Raw genomic sequence first — 17,294 nt, forward strand, 5'->3', positions numbered from 1 at the left:
TATTACATAGCTTAGTTGGGAAAGCAGTGACATGGTTTGAAAGCATTGACTCTATTTTTGAAAGAAGTTCTGTGGGTAAAGTGCTATCAAATAGCATCATATGCTACACATTTTTCATGAAAGATAGAATCAATTGCCATGGCAAACCTCAGTGTTGTCTCACTTATTCTATTCAACATTATACAGGAAATTCTAGCCAATTAGGCAAGGAAAAGAAAAGATATCTAGATTTGAAAGGAAGAAGCAAAACTATCGCTGTCAGATGAAATATTATATAGAGAAAAATGCAAAGATTCCACACATGCAAAACTACCGGAGATAATGAGTTCTGCAAAGTTTTAGAATATAAGTCAATATGGAAAAATCAGTTGTATTTCTATACACCAGCAATGAAGTATCAAAAAACATAATTAAAAATTCCATTTATAATAATATCAGAAAGAATAAAATGCTTAAGAATGAATTTAACCAAGTAATTGCAAGTTTCGTAGACTGGAAATAAAATATTGTTGAAAGTAATCAAATCTAAATAAACTGAAAGACATCCCATGTTTATGGATTAGAAGACAATATTAAAATAGCAATTCTCTGCAAATTGATCTACAAATTCAGTGAAGTCTCTATTAAAATTCCTAAGTTGACTTTTTTTTTCCAGACACAAGTTGATCCCAAAATTCACATGGAACTTAGAGAGATCTCAAGTAGCCAAAATAATCTGAAAAAAGAACAGAATTTATGAATTTACCCTTCTCAATTTCAAAACATATGTCAAAGCTACAGTAATCAAAAACACTTCTATACTGGTATAAGGCTAGATGTTTAGATCAATGCAAGAGAATTCAGAGTCCAAAAATGAACCCATGCATCTATGTCTAATTGATTTTCAAGGGTACCTAGACCGATCAATGGGGAGAAAAGAGAGTTTTTTCAACAAATGGTGCTGGGACAACTAGATATCCACATAAAAACAAATGACTTAGGACCTCCTGCTTACATTGCATATGAAAATTAACTAAAAATAGATTAAAGACCTAAATGTAAAATGCTAAAACAATAAAAATCTTAAAAGGAAACATGGGTATAAATCTTTGTGACCTTGGATTAGACAACGGCTTCTTAAATATAATACCAAAGCATAAATAACAAAACATAGATAAACTGAACATTAAATTAAAAACTTTTTGCATCAAAGGACACTGTTAAACAAAAAGACTTGTGAATTGTGTCTGATAAAAGTCTAGTAACCAGAATATATTTTTTAAAATACTTACAAGTCAACAAAAATATACCCAAAAATAATAGGTATACAACTTGAATAGCTGTTTCTCTAAAGAGAATACACACCAGCCAAGAAGAATGTGAAAGGATGTTCAGCATCATTAGTCATTAGGGGGATGGAAATTAAACCCACAGTGAGATACCACTGAATATCCATGAGGATACCTACAGTAATAATTTTAAAAAACAGAAATAACAAATACTGGTAAAAATGTGGAGAAGTTGGAAAACTTATATGTTGCTAGTGGTAATGTACAAGAGTATAGCCACAGTGGAACGCAGTTTGGCAATCCCTTAAAAAATAGAGTTACCATATGAAACAGTTATTCTGCTAGGTATATAGTTAATAGAACTGAAAATGTAAGTTCACACCAAAACTTGTACATGGGTGTTTATAACAGCATTATTTACACCAGCCAAAAAGTGGAAACAACCCCAAAGTCCATCAACTTCTGAATGGATAAATAAGAAAATATTATGATAAAGAAAAGAAGCCAGAAACAAAAGCCCACATATTCTATGATTCAATTTATAGGAAATTTTCAGAAGAATTAAATCCGTATGGATTTAATTCTTCCTCCTGCGTATGGGAGGATAAATGAATGAGAAAATACTGTTTCTAAGGGTAATGGAAACATTCTGGAATTAGGTAGTGGTGATGGTTACACCTTATAAATATATTTAAAACCACTAACTTGTGTACCACAAAATTATTAAAATGGGGACCTTATGTGAATTTTATCTCAATTAGAAAATAAATAATAACAACAAAAGGAGATTCTAACTCAATGCAAGTTTTCACAGTGACACTATACCATTCAATGACTGCATTTTTACCTGAGTAAAAGCTTGAAGAGTTGCTTTTAACATTAGAATTCAATACATGAATATCTTTCACCATAATATAGAGTGCATACCATGTATATTTATTGAAATAGCATTTTCTGCAATCTCTTTCAGAGAATAAAAGCACAGAGAATACTTTCAAACTCATTTTATGAGGCTAGCATTACCCAAATGCAAAAGAATCAACAAAAACTCCTGGAATTGATAAACAATTACAGCACAGTTGCAGTGTATGAGTTTAATATACAAAAGTAATTTCTTTCCTTTTTCATGCCAGCAATGAACAAATGGTATTTGAAATTAAAAACATAATAACATTTACCTTAGCCCTCAAAAAATGAAATACTTAAATATTATATAAATCTAAGAAAATATATACAAGATTTATATAAGGAAAATTACAAAACTCTGATAAATGGAATAAAAAAAACTAAATAGATATTCCATGTTCATGGATAGGAAAATCCAATATTGTCAAGATGTCAGTTCTGCCCGACTTGATCTATAGATTCCAATTAAATTCCTAGCAAATTCCAATTAAAATCCTAGCAAATTATTTTATAGATATCAAAATATTCTAAAGTTTAAATGGAGAGGCATAAGGGGAAGTATAGCCAACTCAATATTGAATAAAGAACAAAGTTGGAGGACTGACACTACCTGACTTCAAGAATCACTGTAAAGCTACAGTAATCAAGACTGTGATATTATTGAAATAATAAACAGGTAGAGGAATGGAACAAAATAGCCCAGAAACACCTTTATAAATATAGTCAGCTGATCTTTGACAAAGAAGCAAAGGTGAAATAATGAAGCAAAGATAGTCTTTTCAACAAATGATGCTGGAACAACTGGCCATTCACACATTAAAAAAATGTATCTAGACACATGCCTTATACCCTTCACTAAAATTAACTCAGAAATCTATCACAGACTTAAATATAAAATTTAGAACCATAAAACTTCTGGAAGATAGCATAGCAGAAAACCTAGATGACCCTGAGCATGTCTATGATTTTTTAGATACAGTACCGAAGGCATGATCCATGAAAGAAATAATTGATAGGCTGGATTTTGTTAAAATCAATTACTTCTACTCTATGAAAGACAGTACCAAAAGAATGAGAAGACAGGCCACAGACTGGAAAAAAAAATTTGCAAAAGACACATCTGATAAAGGACTGTTATCCAAAATATACAAAGAATTCCTAAAACTGAACAAGATGTAATAACATTTTATGATGACAGATGGTAACTACATTTATTGTGGTGAGCAGAGTAATGTATAGAATTGTCAAATTACTAAGTTTAACACCTAAAACTAATATAATATTATATGCCAACTATACTTCAATAATACAATTTTAAAAGTGAACACATCAACCTGGTGGGAGCTGGGGGTGTGGTTTGCAGGAAAGAAAAACGAAACTCAACAAAACAATATACAACCTGATTTAAAAATGGGCCAAACACATTAGCAGACACCACACCAAAGAAATATGCAGATGGCAAAAAAATCATATGAAAGGATGGTCCACATCATGTTATGAGTGAAATGCATATTAAAATAATGAAATACCACTATATACGCATTAGAATGGCCAAATTCTAGAACACTAATAACTCCTAATGCTGGTGAGGGTGTGGAACAACAGGAACTCTCATTCTTGCTGGTGGGAATACAAAATGGTACAGCCACTTTGGAAGACAGTTTAATGATTTCTTATAAAACTAAACATAGTCCTACTATATGATCCATCAATTTTGCTGCTTGGTTCTTACCCAAAGCAATTGAAAACTTACGTTCACAGAAACACCTGCACATCGATCTTTCTAGCAACTTTAATCAAAATTGCCCAAACTTGAAAGGCAACCAAGATGTCCTTCAGTAGGCAAATGTGTAAATAAACTGTGATATATTCAGATAAGTAATATCATTCAGTGCTAAAAAGAGAAATAAGTTATCAAGATATTAAAAGATATGGAAGAACCTTAAATGCATATCCCTAAATGAAAAAAGCAAATTTGAAAAGGCTACATAGTATATGATTCCAACTATATGGAATTCTGGAAACCACAAAACTATGAAGAAAGAAATTATGAATTAAAGATCAGTGGTTTCCAGGAATCAGGGGAGAGGGAAGGATGAATAGGTAAAGCACAGAGGATTTTCAGGGCATTGAAAATACTCTATATGATAGTATAATGATTGATACATGTCCTTATACATTTGTCCAAACCCATAGAATTTTAGAGCAAACCCTAATGTAAACTATGGATTTTGAGTGATTATGATGTATCAATGTAGGTTTCTCTATTATAACTAATATACCATTCTGGTGGGGGATATTGATAATGGGACGGGCTGTGTGTGTGTGAGGGCAGGGAGTATATGGGAAAGTTCTGTACCTTCTTTTCAATTTTGCTATGAAGCTAAAACAACCCTCAAAAAAATGAAGTCTTTAAAAATATATAATCAAATTAATTTTTGTGACATAGTAAAATGGCTAATGTATTTTATATGGAAAATCAGGTCATGTGCCTTAACAGTCACATGCCAAATCCACTGCTTACCTAAGAGTAAATTTTTACCATCTCAGCCAAGTATTATTATTTTCAAGGCAAAGAAGCCCAGTCAAATAAGCTCAAGAAAAGAATAATATTCATTGAAAAAGTGTAGGGGTATCTCAATGAACTGAAGCCCAAGAGTATAGCAGGATTTCATGCACCCAGGGACCGACGTTTGGAAAGGCAGGTCTTGCTCTAGTACTGTCCTTCTTGGGAGGCCATCTTTCAGAGTGGCTGAGAGTAATAGGTAGTTCTCAGTGAAGGGTACCTAGAATGGGTAATTATGCACCCCAAAAGTTATAGCCTGGTCTTTACTGTAGGATTGCATTGAAACTCATTATCTTTCTCTACTCCCTATTTTTATTCTTCCATTTTAACCATTTGGCATTGTAAAAAGGAGAAAGAACCTTTACGTTATGGAAAGAAGTGAATTAATAGAGTAGGACAGTGGACAAAAAGATCAAGTCCTTTCTAAGCTAAAGATTTAGTAGTAATAGGCAACAATATATTTACATATTCAAGAATTTCCATGGTTTCCCGTAAACCATCGTGACACGTGTATAATTTTTCATAAAAATCACTTTTTGTAAAGGAATCTCTTCTTCAGTTCAGTCCTGATCAACAAGTAGTGATTAACTATTAGCTACATTCAAAGCGCTGTGCTTGGTCTGGGTGCAAAAAGATGAATTAGACAACATTTATGCCCAAAAGTGTATAGTATGAACAAAAACATTTATACCTAAGAGCGCATAGAAGGATACTGATTTGCTCTGGGGACACAGCACCTTGAAGGGCATAACAATTTCTCCTGAAATTCTGCTCTTCAACATTACTTAAAATATAACCAGAAATTTTAAAATATATGAAATGTATATAATTTTACAAATGTGTTTTTTAAGAATCAAAATTTTATAGTGTTATTACTAATAAAGAAAACAGCTCACAATACTGAAAAGTTTTTGGTTCTTTACTGTGGGAACAGAATAGAGTAATGGCAAAAAAACAAAACAAAACAAAAAAAAAAACACCTTTCTGGAATTGGATCATGACCACTCTGGTCAAGGACTCTGCCATTTTCTAGCTTTGTGATCTTGAGAAAGTTACTTAACTTTTCCATGTCTCGCTTGCTTCATCTATGAAATTGGTGTGATTAACTAATAAGACCTACCTCATAGAGTTGTGAAGATCAATTGAGTTAATACGTGTAATGTGCTTGGCATAGGGCTTAGCCCATGTAAGCACTCACCGGAATGCTGACTGTTCATGTTGTCTCACAAATGAGTTACTTGCTTCCATTCTGTTACCAACTCTCTCCCAACCCTCCCACTGGAGGCCACCACTCTCCATTCTTCAGTTCTGAACTTAGATAACATCTCCTCCAATAGTCATCTTGGCCCCACTCTGACAGAGTAGATGTCTCTCCCTTCACTTTCAGAGCTCTTCAAATGTACACATAAGGGCATTTGGATTACTGAATTAAACTACTTGCTTCTGTTTGCTTTTCATGAAACAAAAATTGAATAAGAGCAGAACAGTGTTTGTGCTCAACATAGGATAGGAATAGAGCACGACTTTCATAGATTGTTGAATAAAAGAACCATGAAAAGAACACGTCAGATCTGATCATGCAGGGTAGGAAGCAAGAAGAAACAGAGAGAACCTAGTCTGAAATAAGACACAAGTACATAAGGGAGGGAATAAAAGAAGGATGGGAAGAAAAAGAGAGCAATGTTTTTGTAGTAATTTGCAACATGCAATTTTGATTATTAATGTCTCATTCTTCTGGGGAGTGAGGTTATTTTGTTCTCAGTAACTCAATCAAGAGTTTCTCCTAGGAGGAACAAGTTGTCAGAGATCCCTTTCCCCCCTTTTTCCTGAAAAACAGATTGCTAGGCCTTCCCATGAACGAGGGACTTTTCCAGAAAGATTTAACAAGGCTGTATTACAAGAAAATGTGGTGTTTGGAGCCTAGAGATGTCAGATAACTTCCTGCAAAACAAATGCACTTTTTTTTGGGTATAATATGCAATCTCAGTACAGTCATTATGGAGAGTGCTCAGCCTTGATTTTATTTTCATTCCAACAGAAAAGAAGGAAGGAAAACAACTTCTTTTCAAATACCTGAAAGTCAACCGGGGGACACCTCTCTATTCTTTCTTCAATTTATTCTTCAAAATACAGAGCAAAACAGAAATAAACTTCAAACATATTATTACCATGTAGTGAGCCTTCTTCAAGAAAGTAAAACAAGAATGCTGTGTCCTCAATGATTTCTATTCAGTTCTTTAGAACACCCATCTCTTCTCAATCCCCAGAACCCCTATCTCCCTTGTGACAGCAGGATCATTGTACTAGTCTCCTATCTAGTACCCTGTCTTCAGTCCTACTGTTCTGTAATCCATTTTCCACATCATCGCCAGAGATGCTGAGAAAGCCTCACTTTGTTCACTTCAAATTGCTTTTGTCTATACACTCCATGTTTTCTCCTGCTTCTAAGTCTTCTCGAAATGCTGCCCTTCCTACCTGAACACCTTCCATCCCTAACCAACTAGTAATATCTTTCTCTTCAAGGAGTTGGCTCAAGAGTGACTTTCCCTGTGGGGGAGCCATCCATTTTGGTTTTCTCCAGGCTGAATTAGGTGTTCTTTCATGTTCTCATGACACTCTGTGTGTCCTTCTACCCTAGAAACTCGCAGAGTGGTTCTGTAATCATAACACTTCTAATTCTCTGGTGCACTGTAAGATCATTGAGGCTAGACTATGTCTGATTGATCTTTATGCCTCCAGCTCTTAACTAAACTCCCGGGCACATAGGGAATACTCAGAAATATTTCATGAAATGGATTCATAAAGTTATTATAGGTTGCAAAAAGTATAGGTGTAGTCTGGCATCAGGAGTAAGAGTGAAAAATCTGGGACAGCCCCTGTAATCTGAGATCTCTGAGCAACCTAACTATAACCACTGAAGAAAAAAAAAAATCTGGTTTTGAGTGTTATTTTCTTTTTCTTTCTCATTTTTAATGTATTCAGGTTAGTCAGTTAAAAGCGACAGAAAATATGTAAGATAGGTAGTTAAACAAGATTACTCAGACTATTGTGAGCTAGGTACATTTCTTTTTTTTTTTTAAATATAAACACTTAGAGGAGTTGCTATGTGTAGCAAATAATATTCACACCATTAGATCACATACTTTTTAATTTTATTCAACAAACATTTCAGATCCCTTCTATATACCAGACACTATTCTAAAAATATCAATTCATTTAATTCTGATAACAACCTTAAGAGGTCATCTCTAGACAAATTAGGAAGTTTTTTTATTGTCATGCAATATTGGGCAGACTCCTTTTCCATACATCCAACAAAAATATTTTGAATTGAAGAAAACAATACCTACAGAACTAAAAATTATTTTCAAATGCCCTAGAATATCAAGAGATCTAAAGAAGGATATCACGTCAAAATGGGTGCTGTAATATTTATCATCTCTAATGTGTTTACAAAACATAAAATAATAATTTGAAGATTTGAGTGAATTTTTGTGTGGTAATAAAGTATCATGTATTTAAAATAAAGCACCCAATAAATTATGGACAGAAAGAAATGGAATACTTTTCAGCCTAAATCCAGGCTTGTCACATCATAAAGCGGATATCAGAACAAAACCTTGAAACTATTCTTTCTCTTTATTTATGCTTTTAGTAAAGAGTGATGATGAACTGCAGGGACAAGACTTAAAAAGAACAGGTAAGTGCCACACACACGAAAACCCTAATGGCACTGAATACTTAGAAAACAGTATTCTGGATCCATATTTGTGGATTGTCAATGACAAGAAATTTGAAGATGTTAACGAATATAGATTGCAACTAAAGTAACCACAATCTTTCCCATTTTTAAAAGAATCGTACATGGAAGAGGAAAAAACAGACATTAATAAATCAGAGGGTCACATTATACCACAGGATAAAGTTAGCAGATTTGTATCAGTGAACTCGAACGAAGCCACAGAAGGCCTGCTTGTCAAATTTACTGATGACAAGAGGTCTGGTGAAATGGCTAATGCTTTGGATAATAGCAGCAGCATTTAAGATCTGGTTAAACCCTAAATTAACAAAATTAAATTAATATATGCATACATCATGTGGGTATCCTACTTCTCTGTCACCTCTTCACACAAGCCTTTTTGACCATCTGTTTCTTTTTTTTTTTTTTAAAGATTTTATTTTTATTTATTTATTCGACAGAGATAGAGACAGCCAGCGAGAGAGGGAACACAAGCAGGGGGAGTGGGAGAGGAAGAAGCAGGCTCATAGCAGAAGAGCCTGATGTGGGGCTCGATCCCATAACGCCGGGATCACGCCCTGAGCCGAAGGCAGACGCTTAACTGCTGTGCCACCCAGGCGCCCCTGACCATCTGTTTCTAACATGGCCTTTGGGATTCTCCACTCACGATCACTTCACCCTATTTTGTTTTCATCATAACATTTATCCCTTCCTATTATTTTCTTATGTATTTATTAGTTGATTTGTTCCCTTTCTAACTTCCCTAGAAAGTACATGAAAGCAGTAACCTTGTTTAACTTGTATCACTGAGAGTGGAATAGAAATACTAAGTAAATATTTGTCGAAGAAATCAAATGCCTACTTATTTTCTTTTCTTAAAAAATGACTAACACTTGGGACACCTGGGTGGCTTAGTTGGTTAAGTGTCTGCATTCCCCTCAGGTCATGATCTCAGGGTCCTGGGATGGAGTCCCTGCTCAGTGGGGAGCCTGCTTCCCCCTCTCCTTGGCCCCCTCCCCCCCATTCATGCTCTCTTTCTCTCTTGCTCGCTCTCTCAAATAAATAAATAAAATCTTTAAAAAAATGACTAATGCAGATGGGAAAAATACAACAGTAGTATTTCTTGTGAAATATGACATCAGTAGAATAATAGATACCCTAAGCTGGGATCAGAAGAACTGGATGGTCTTGCCACAGATTAGTCACTTGACCTTTGGTAAATCATTTAATTTCTCCAGAACAGTTTCCTCCTCTGTAAAACAGGGCTAATCATGTCAACCCCTCAGTGGTTTTAAAATAATGTGTATGAAAAAATTTTCCAACTATAAAGTACAAAACAACCATAAAGAATTATGACTAGGGTAAGGCTAGGGGGATTGACTTAACACTCATTATGAACCAACAGTGTACTGTGACATTTGAAAAAAAGTGATTAGATACAGACATTGGTTGCAGCTACATGATAATACACATTTTGTACCAGCAAGACCCAAACCGAATTACTGTATCTCCTCCTAGTTTCATATTATTCAAGATATTGAGAATTGTCTAAAGGAAGGCCGAATGAGTGGAGGCTTGGGAAAAGTGTCATGTGAAAAACAGTAGAATTAATTAGGGAAAAAGTGGAGGAAAGGGAAGGTGACTGTGATACTTATTTTAAATATGTGAAGGGTTGTCATGTGGAAGATTTATTTCATGTAGCACCATGAGGTAAACTAGGTATTGAGAGTAGAAGACTAAGAAAATTGTATGTTGGTTTAAGACCTTATTTTAATGTAAGAAACAGTTCTCTAACCTTCAGAGCAGCCCCATAATGGTGGAAGTCATAAATGGAGGTGGTCCATCCAAACTAGTTGGGGAACATCAGCAATGTTATTAGAAGGCTTCTAATATTAACCGAAGTTCAGGCTAGGTGATTTTGAAGGCCCTTCCATGTCCAGAATTATAACCAAATACAATATTCCTATCGTGGATATTGAGAATGAAAGGATCCTGAACTCACACTGTGATGAATCCCAAAATATTCTTCTTAGAGATGAAATCAATTTCATTAGAGAGTGGCAGGTGACATCAGTCCTGAGTCAATAAGACCACGGGGGTGTGGTATTCACCAGAGAGCACTTCTGCTTACACCACTACATCCTCTTAAGAATCTGTTTAACATGTGAATGTCTCCTTTGCTTGATAACATTAACTATTAGCACATTTATGACCCTCGAGTCCTTCAAGCTTTTGCTGTTGTGTTTCTTATGACACTTGGTGTTACAAATACAAATTCCAGCTAAATATATCCTTCCATTCAAAAATGGTCTGGTTCCCCAGTTTGGAGAAGGGGGAGTGGAAGCGATATCTTCGAGATTTAGCGAGTGCTAAGTTGGCAAAGCCAAACAAATGTGACAATGTTTGCCTGAAATGACTTTTGCATAGTCCTGCTTGAGGAACACAGTGGCTCCTCTTCATTACTTTAATGTTGACATTAAAAAGACAAATGCATCAACAAATCCTATATTAACCATGGGTGGACAAGCCTGTCCTGTCTGTAGACCTGCACATGTCTGTGTATGGGTTATGGATATTGCACGTGAGAAATGGAGGAGAAAAGTAGAAAAGCGGGAGATTTAACCCACGGAGAAATAGGTTAAAATAATTTTAATGACTCCCCCCTCCCCCACCCCCTTCAGCTTCAGCTCTCCCTCAGCGCGGGGCGGAGGCTGTGAGCTGCGGACTCAGTGCTGGAATGAGGAGTAATTGAGCCCCAGCAGAGCCCGAGGTAGCTTTCTCCTCCCGGTGTCATTGCTGCAGCTTCCAGCGCCAGGTCCCTAGTTCCTCAGCCGCCTCTCTTCGCGGTGCAAAACCGTCTGCAAAGACAGGGAAGCCGCCGCAGAAGTTGCCCGGCACAAGACTCCGGAGACATTGGCTCAGTAACTTTTCACGTCATTTTCTGCTCTGGAGCCCCTTCTCGCGTCTCCGCGCCGCCTTTCGCACCGCAAATCACAGTGCTCATGGGGCAGGCGAAGAGCGGCTTGCGGCACTGAGCGGAACCGGACTCGAGCCCGTGATGTCCGGTACCAAATTGGAGGACTCCCCCCCTTGTCGCAACTGGTCATCTGCTTCGGAGCTGAATGAAACTCAAGAGCCCTTTTTAAACCCCACCGACTATGACGACGAGGAATTCCTGCGGTACCTGTGGAGGGAATACCTACACCCGAAAGAATATGAGTGGGTCCTGATCGCTGGGTACATCATCGTGTTCGTGGTGGCTCTTATTGGGAACGTCCTGGGTGAGTCTGGTCCCGGGCAGCCCTCCAGAGGGCTGTCACGTCCCCTGCGCCCCGGGCTGCAAAGGCTCTGAAGACCCCTCCCTCCCCCTGGGATGCAAACAAAGAGGTCGCTGCTCTCGGGTGGGGTTTTCTATTTAAAAAAAAAAAAAAAAAAGTTTTCTGATTTTCGGAACCAGGACCGAGCCCTGGAATGGTAATTCCTCTTTCTGCAGGGAGAAGCAGGGAAGCGCGTTTCTTTTGCGATCACCTCGGTTACAGGCGCCGAGAGGGGGGCAACGACAGGGTCTCCAGGTGGATTTTGTTGAGTGGGGGAAATTAGTCATCCTTTTGTGTAACGTACCGGGTGTTTCGGGCGCTTTCCGGAGAGGTAAAGCTGGTAGAGGACAAAGCTGTGCTCCTAAGGAGCAAGCTCTCTGTGGCCATTGAAGTCACAAAGGATTTGTGAGCTAGGTAGAATGCCCTTTGGTGAGGAGGTTAGGCGCTGTCTAGAGGTGGTAATGAAATGGCAGGGAGTGGAGACAGAGGCGAAGCACGGAGGTGCACTCACGCACTGAAGCTGAATTAAACAGGAACCATGCCAGGAGCCAGCAAGAAGGAGGGGCATCTGAGAAAAGTACCAAAGAGATCTCAATCATTCATCCGCCTATCCATTCATTCATTCATCCACTCAAAAAAATGCCAGGCTTGGGGAAATTTTGTAATGGATTTTTCCCCCCAAAGACAAGACCAAGCTAAAGGCTAGGCTCCCTATTTGTCCCTGAGTTCATACGCAAAGAGATTTCCCCAACTGTTTCCCAGTTCCGCACAATTTCTAAGTATCGGGGAGGGGATACAGTGCGGTATGGGGCTGTGGTGATGGAGTTTATTAGGGCAGCTGGGGAATCCACTTAAAGAAAAGGAGCTTTGGAAGGGAGGGACGACTTAACATGAATTGTGAATGGAAGGAGCGTGTACCTTGATGAATGGAGAGTGGGAGGCGTTTCAAATGCAGAGGGCAGTGTGGAGGCAATCTCTGTTGAAAATGACAGGAGGAGATGGGGGAGGCTAGGAGAAGATGCTCTTGATTTTCAGTTATAAAAAAGGGAAGATGAGTGAAATGAGATAGACTGAGTGGCTTTGAAGTCCAAAGCAAAGAATTTGTAGCTGCAACGGAGGATGATAAGGAACTTATCCGGTTTCAGCACTAATCTGATTTTTACCTTCTCTCTGCAAGTGTGTCAGTCTGGGTAGGAAGCATTCAAAGTTGTCTCTCACCAATTCAGTAGGCAGAGTAGTTGGTAGTATGTGACTGAGAAGCATTCTGGAGAGAGTTGGTAGAATATTATTTTTTAAGAGAAATAAAACCCTTTGAAAACTTTTTAAAAAAATAATACTGTATTATTTTCAAGCTGCTTTTGTTGATGTTTTAAAGGTAAACATATAGGGAATCTTTGGGTGGTGCAAACAAGGTGGATGAAGGTGAAAATAGACATGCTTAGGGTCCTTTGCTCTAAGGATAAGTCTGTTCATAGTAATGTCTCTCGTTTCCCTTCCTGGCATCCATTCTTAGAGTTACAACTATTAAAACACATGGCTGCGAACATAGAAACATATCACTCTATTATGCTAACACTTAATGATCAGTAAGCAATCTAAACTGAACATCCATTGAGTACCTACCATGTGCCAGACCCCTTGACATACACCCTCACTTAAACCTCAAAGTAACCCACATTTGACAGAAGAAGTAACCAGACTTAGAGAAATGAAATGGCTTATTAAAGAACATGATTCAGATTCAACTCCATTTCTTCTGACCTCAGATTCAGAATTCTCCATTGATATTCCACTCTAGAGCTAGAAAGCATAGAAGGAATTCTTTGCTCCTTGTTGTCTGCAAGCCTATTAAATGTACTTCCTATTCTCTCTTGCATCTATGTCCACTGTTAATAAATTACCATGAAGGGTTAACGGCTCTGTCATTGTCTCCAACAAAATCCTATCCAAAGAGGATGTTATTGCATTGCAGTAAAAATGTGACCTGTTTTGCAGGAATAGCTGCAAATCATAACTATTTCCCTTCCCTAATTTTTCAGACTTAATCTCTGTGATAAAATTTGTTTCCCTTTGCTGTTCCTTTATTCTGGCCTTACACAGAATGTTGATGCATAATCTTCATACTCTAATTGCACAGTTTAGGGGTACGTGTTTGCAAGCCTGGGGAGTGTTTTAGTCTCAAGAAGGACACACCTCTACAGTAAGACTACGTATTTCATAATGTCAAGGAAAAGAGCACTGTCCACAGCCCCAAGTGCTGAAATGGCCAATTCCATTCAGCTTAAAAAGAAAAATTTACTCAAAGCACTGTGCTCTCAAGATACTGACGGCTATTTTCTTCAGGACTAAATGACACTGAAATCCTCTCTGGCTGAACTGAAACCCATTCTTTACTGACATATTCCCTGAAAGTTGATGAAGTTTACGTTTGACATTTAAACAAATGATCAGTGTGTCATTACTCACAGACAACTTCCTGCTCTTTGATATCACTGTCAAATTTGCAAAGCGGATTAGATTGAGAATTGCTTTTTTGCCCCTTTGGTAAAAGTAATTTTATGCATAGAGTGGCAGGACAAGGAATCACATTATTCATGCAAGATAAAGAGGCAACCATTAGGTATGAAGGTGAAAGACCACAGTGTAGGCAGCAAATGTAATCCCTGACCCTTCAGGTCCGCTCACCATTTGCACTTTCATGTAGTTGACTACTTGGAAAATTTCAACCCTGTTGAACTTTTAGATATAATGTGATCAGTTAGAAGTCATTTCCCCCACAATGTCCTTTTGTGAAGTGATGTAACAGGATATGCCCTGAGCAGAATGACAAAGTCTTGATCATCTCCACCTCTTTTTATTCTCTCCAGGTTCCTCTCTCTCATTGTGTCCCTTCTCGCATCTGTATCATATGTTTCTTCCCATTGATAGAAAGCAGTTTTCTGGGAAAAAAAAATGCAACACGTCATTCCAAATAAAACTAAAGTTTCTCTACATTAAATTTCATGAGTATATGCATTCTAATAAAAGACATATGCATGTCTACTTATAGAATTTTAGGTCATAGGAAAGAAGATAGGACAGAGTTCTTTTTGGACACTGTGTTTTTCCAGTATCTTCAAAATTACGCCACATATAACCTACTCCTAAGTATGTCTTGTACTATAGCCAAATAGATGCATTCAATTATTTGACCAGTACATTTTGAGCAATATTATGTTTTTAAAATTAATGTGTGTTGGGGGAGGGCTCTTGGGGACACTCAGAGGAATATATTTGATATTATTCCTATTTCTTTGTCCTTGAGTTGAAACTGGATGGAGTGATGGGTTCTAGTCAATTCAAACATAAACAGCTAGAGGAAATGAGTAAGTCTCTGCCTGTCTTATTTCTGGATTCAAAGATATCATGATTTTTTTTTAACCTGGAATGTTTCTATCTTTCCTGTTGTTGTCTCCATATGAAAAATGAGGAGAACATTCAAAAAATGACATCAGTCTAGCTGTGCTTCTTGCTTCTTGTGTGACTATTAGTAGGTTATTGAACTCTCCAAGTCTGTTTTTTCTATTTGAAAATTAAGGTTGATAATGCCGGCCTTGTAGAAATCTTATATATAATATAATATATACAGGAGTACACGCACCCACCCACACACGTGTATTTTTCTTGACACGTAGTAGACACTAAATGCCAATTTCTATCCCTTCATTCCCACTTATTGAAATCTCTCCCTGATGTAATTTGTAGCCATCTTCTGCCTCCATGGCCAGTCTGCAGCTCTGTAGTTTTTTATGACCTCTGTTCTGCCTTTTTCTCAATTGAGAGGTTTCCTAAAAGCTATTAGTAAAATGGAGTTGGCACATGTTGCTCTCCTTTTCCATACCAGCTCCACCCACTCATCCCCTAACAGGTGTTTAGTGCCTTCATACTAACTACTTAACATTGCTTCCCAGCTCTCAGTGAAAGTCATTAACTACCAGGATAATGTTCTCTTTCAGCTTAAATTTGCCTGCACAGGGTCCCATTCACTCAGAGAGTTATGGGTTGTTGTTGGGTTGTTGTTTGGTCTATCACTATTAATGTTTTAAACAGCATGTTTAACACACACATGCACAGGTAATACTCAGTTGAAGCACACTGCCTATTAAGGCATTTACCCACTAACATTTAAACTAACTTGGATAGATGAGATGGGAGGAATATCTGTAATGGGTTGCTTCTTACAGAGCTAATCATATGTCCCAAATATGGAACTTGCAGAGTTATAAGTTCCTACTACTTCTAAGCCTAAGAAACATTTATTTCTTGCTTCTCCTAATGACCAATTCATATCTGTGGGTGTTTCTAAACCCACCCTTTTCTACACAGGAGACAGAAAGAGGTTAGAGATAATACATTACTCATTTCTTTTTTTTTTTTAAAGATTTTATTTATTTATTTGACAGAGATAGAGACAGCCAGCGAGAGAGGGACACAAGCAGGGGGAGTGGGAGAGGAAGAAGCAGGCTCATAACGGAGGAGCCTGATGTGGGACTAGATCCCAGAACGCCGGGATCACGCCCTGAGCCGAAGGCAGGCGCTTAACCGCTGTGCCACCCAGGCGCCCCACATTACTCATTTCTGCCAAGACCTGATAGAAGTCATGAATGATGACTTTAAAAGGTAGTATTAGCCATTGAGCTCTAAACTTGTGTTTTTTTAGTTACAGAATGTAAAATATGCTTACCTGAATAAGAAACTGATTCCACCACACTTTGACTAAAAGCATAACCACCTAGTTTTACTGGGTAAAATAAATCATGTTTTTGATTTTAACAGAATCTCAGTGATAACTTTTTAAATGGCTATCTCATAGATACCAGCAACATTTATCATTTACAGACAATAATGAAATAATAAGTGCTACAGATAATTTAAATGTAATGGATTCTTCCTATATTAGGAAAAAATGAGGACAATGAAATAATGAAAATAATACCAATTTTCAAAAAAGGCCAAATTCAACACTCAAATACAAATACAGCATTCCAGGCTTTAAAAGTTTTTATTGATTTCATTAGGACATAAATATATATTTACATTGATTTTCATCATTTTATATTCTAGAATATATTTGCAAATCTTCACATATTACAGCTATGTTAGCATTCCAAAGCTCCTGAATTCTCACTCAGCTCCCCATATTTCAGGAGTATCCACTGCTTGTGTTATTTTACAAGTGAAAAAAGATTTTTCTATCTTTCTTCTTGTAGCATTATGATGTAGCCCAAAACTGTAGGGATGCAGGTTCTGTGAAGTACTGGCTCACTAATAGGAGTCAGTCAGTGACCTGTGTTGGGGGAAGCCGAGGACTCATCTCTAGTTCCCCTTCTCACTGCAAAGGAAAATGAAGAATATTTATTGAGTACCAAATGCTAAGTCCTGAATGCTAAACTCCACAATCATATATGTATTTTATTGATGCCTCATAACAAACTTATAAGGAGGAGATTAATAGCTTT

At 37.3% G+C, this 17,294-nt stretch overlaps 1 protein-coding gene across 1 annotated transcript in view; it reads left to right on the forward strand.

Moving 5' to 3' along the window:
* Positions 1-11,257: 11,257 nt before the first annotated feature.
* HCRTR2 (hypocretin receptor 2) overlaps positions 11,258-17,294 on the forward strand; it is a 99,339-nt gene continuing 93,302 nt past the window's right edge. The window contains exon 1 of the mRNA XM_008691768.1: positions 11,258-11,760. Within this exon, the coding sequence (XP_008689990.1) occupies positions 11,538-11,760 (223 nt within the window). The 5' untranslated portion in view covers positions 11,258-11,537. The remainder of the gene's footprint in view (positions 11,761-17,294) is intronic.

The sequence above is a fragment of the Ursus maritimus genome, unplaced genomic scaffold (genome assembly GCF_017311325.1).
Source record: "Ursus maritimus isolate PB19 unplaced genomic scaffold, ASM1731132v1 scaffold_29, whole genome shotgun sequence".
In the NCBI taxonomy this organism is placed as follows: Eukaryota; Metazoa; Chordata; class Mammalia; order Carnivora; family Ursidae; genus Ursus; species Ursus maritimus.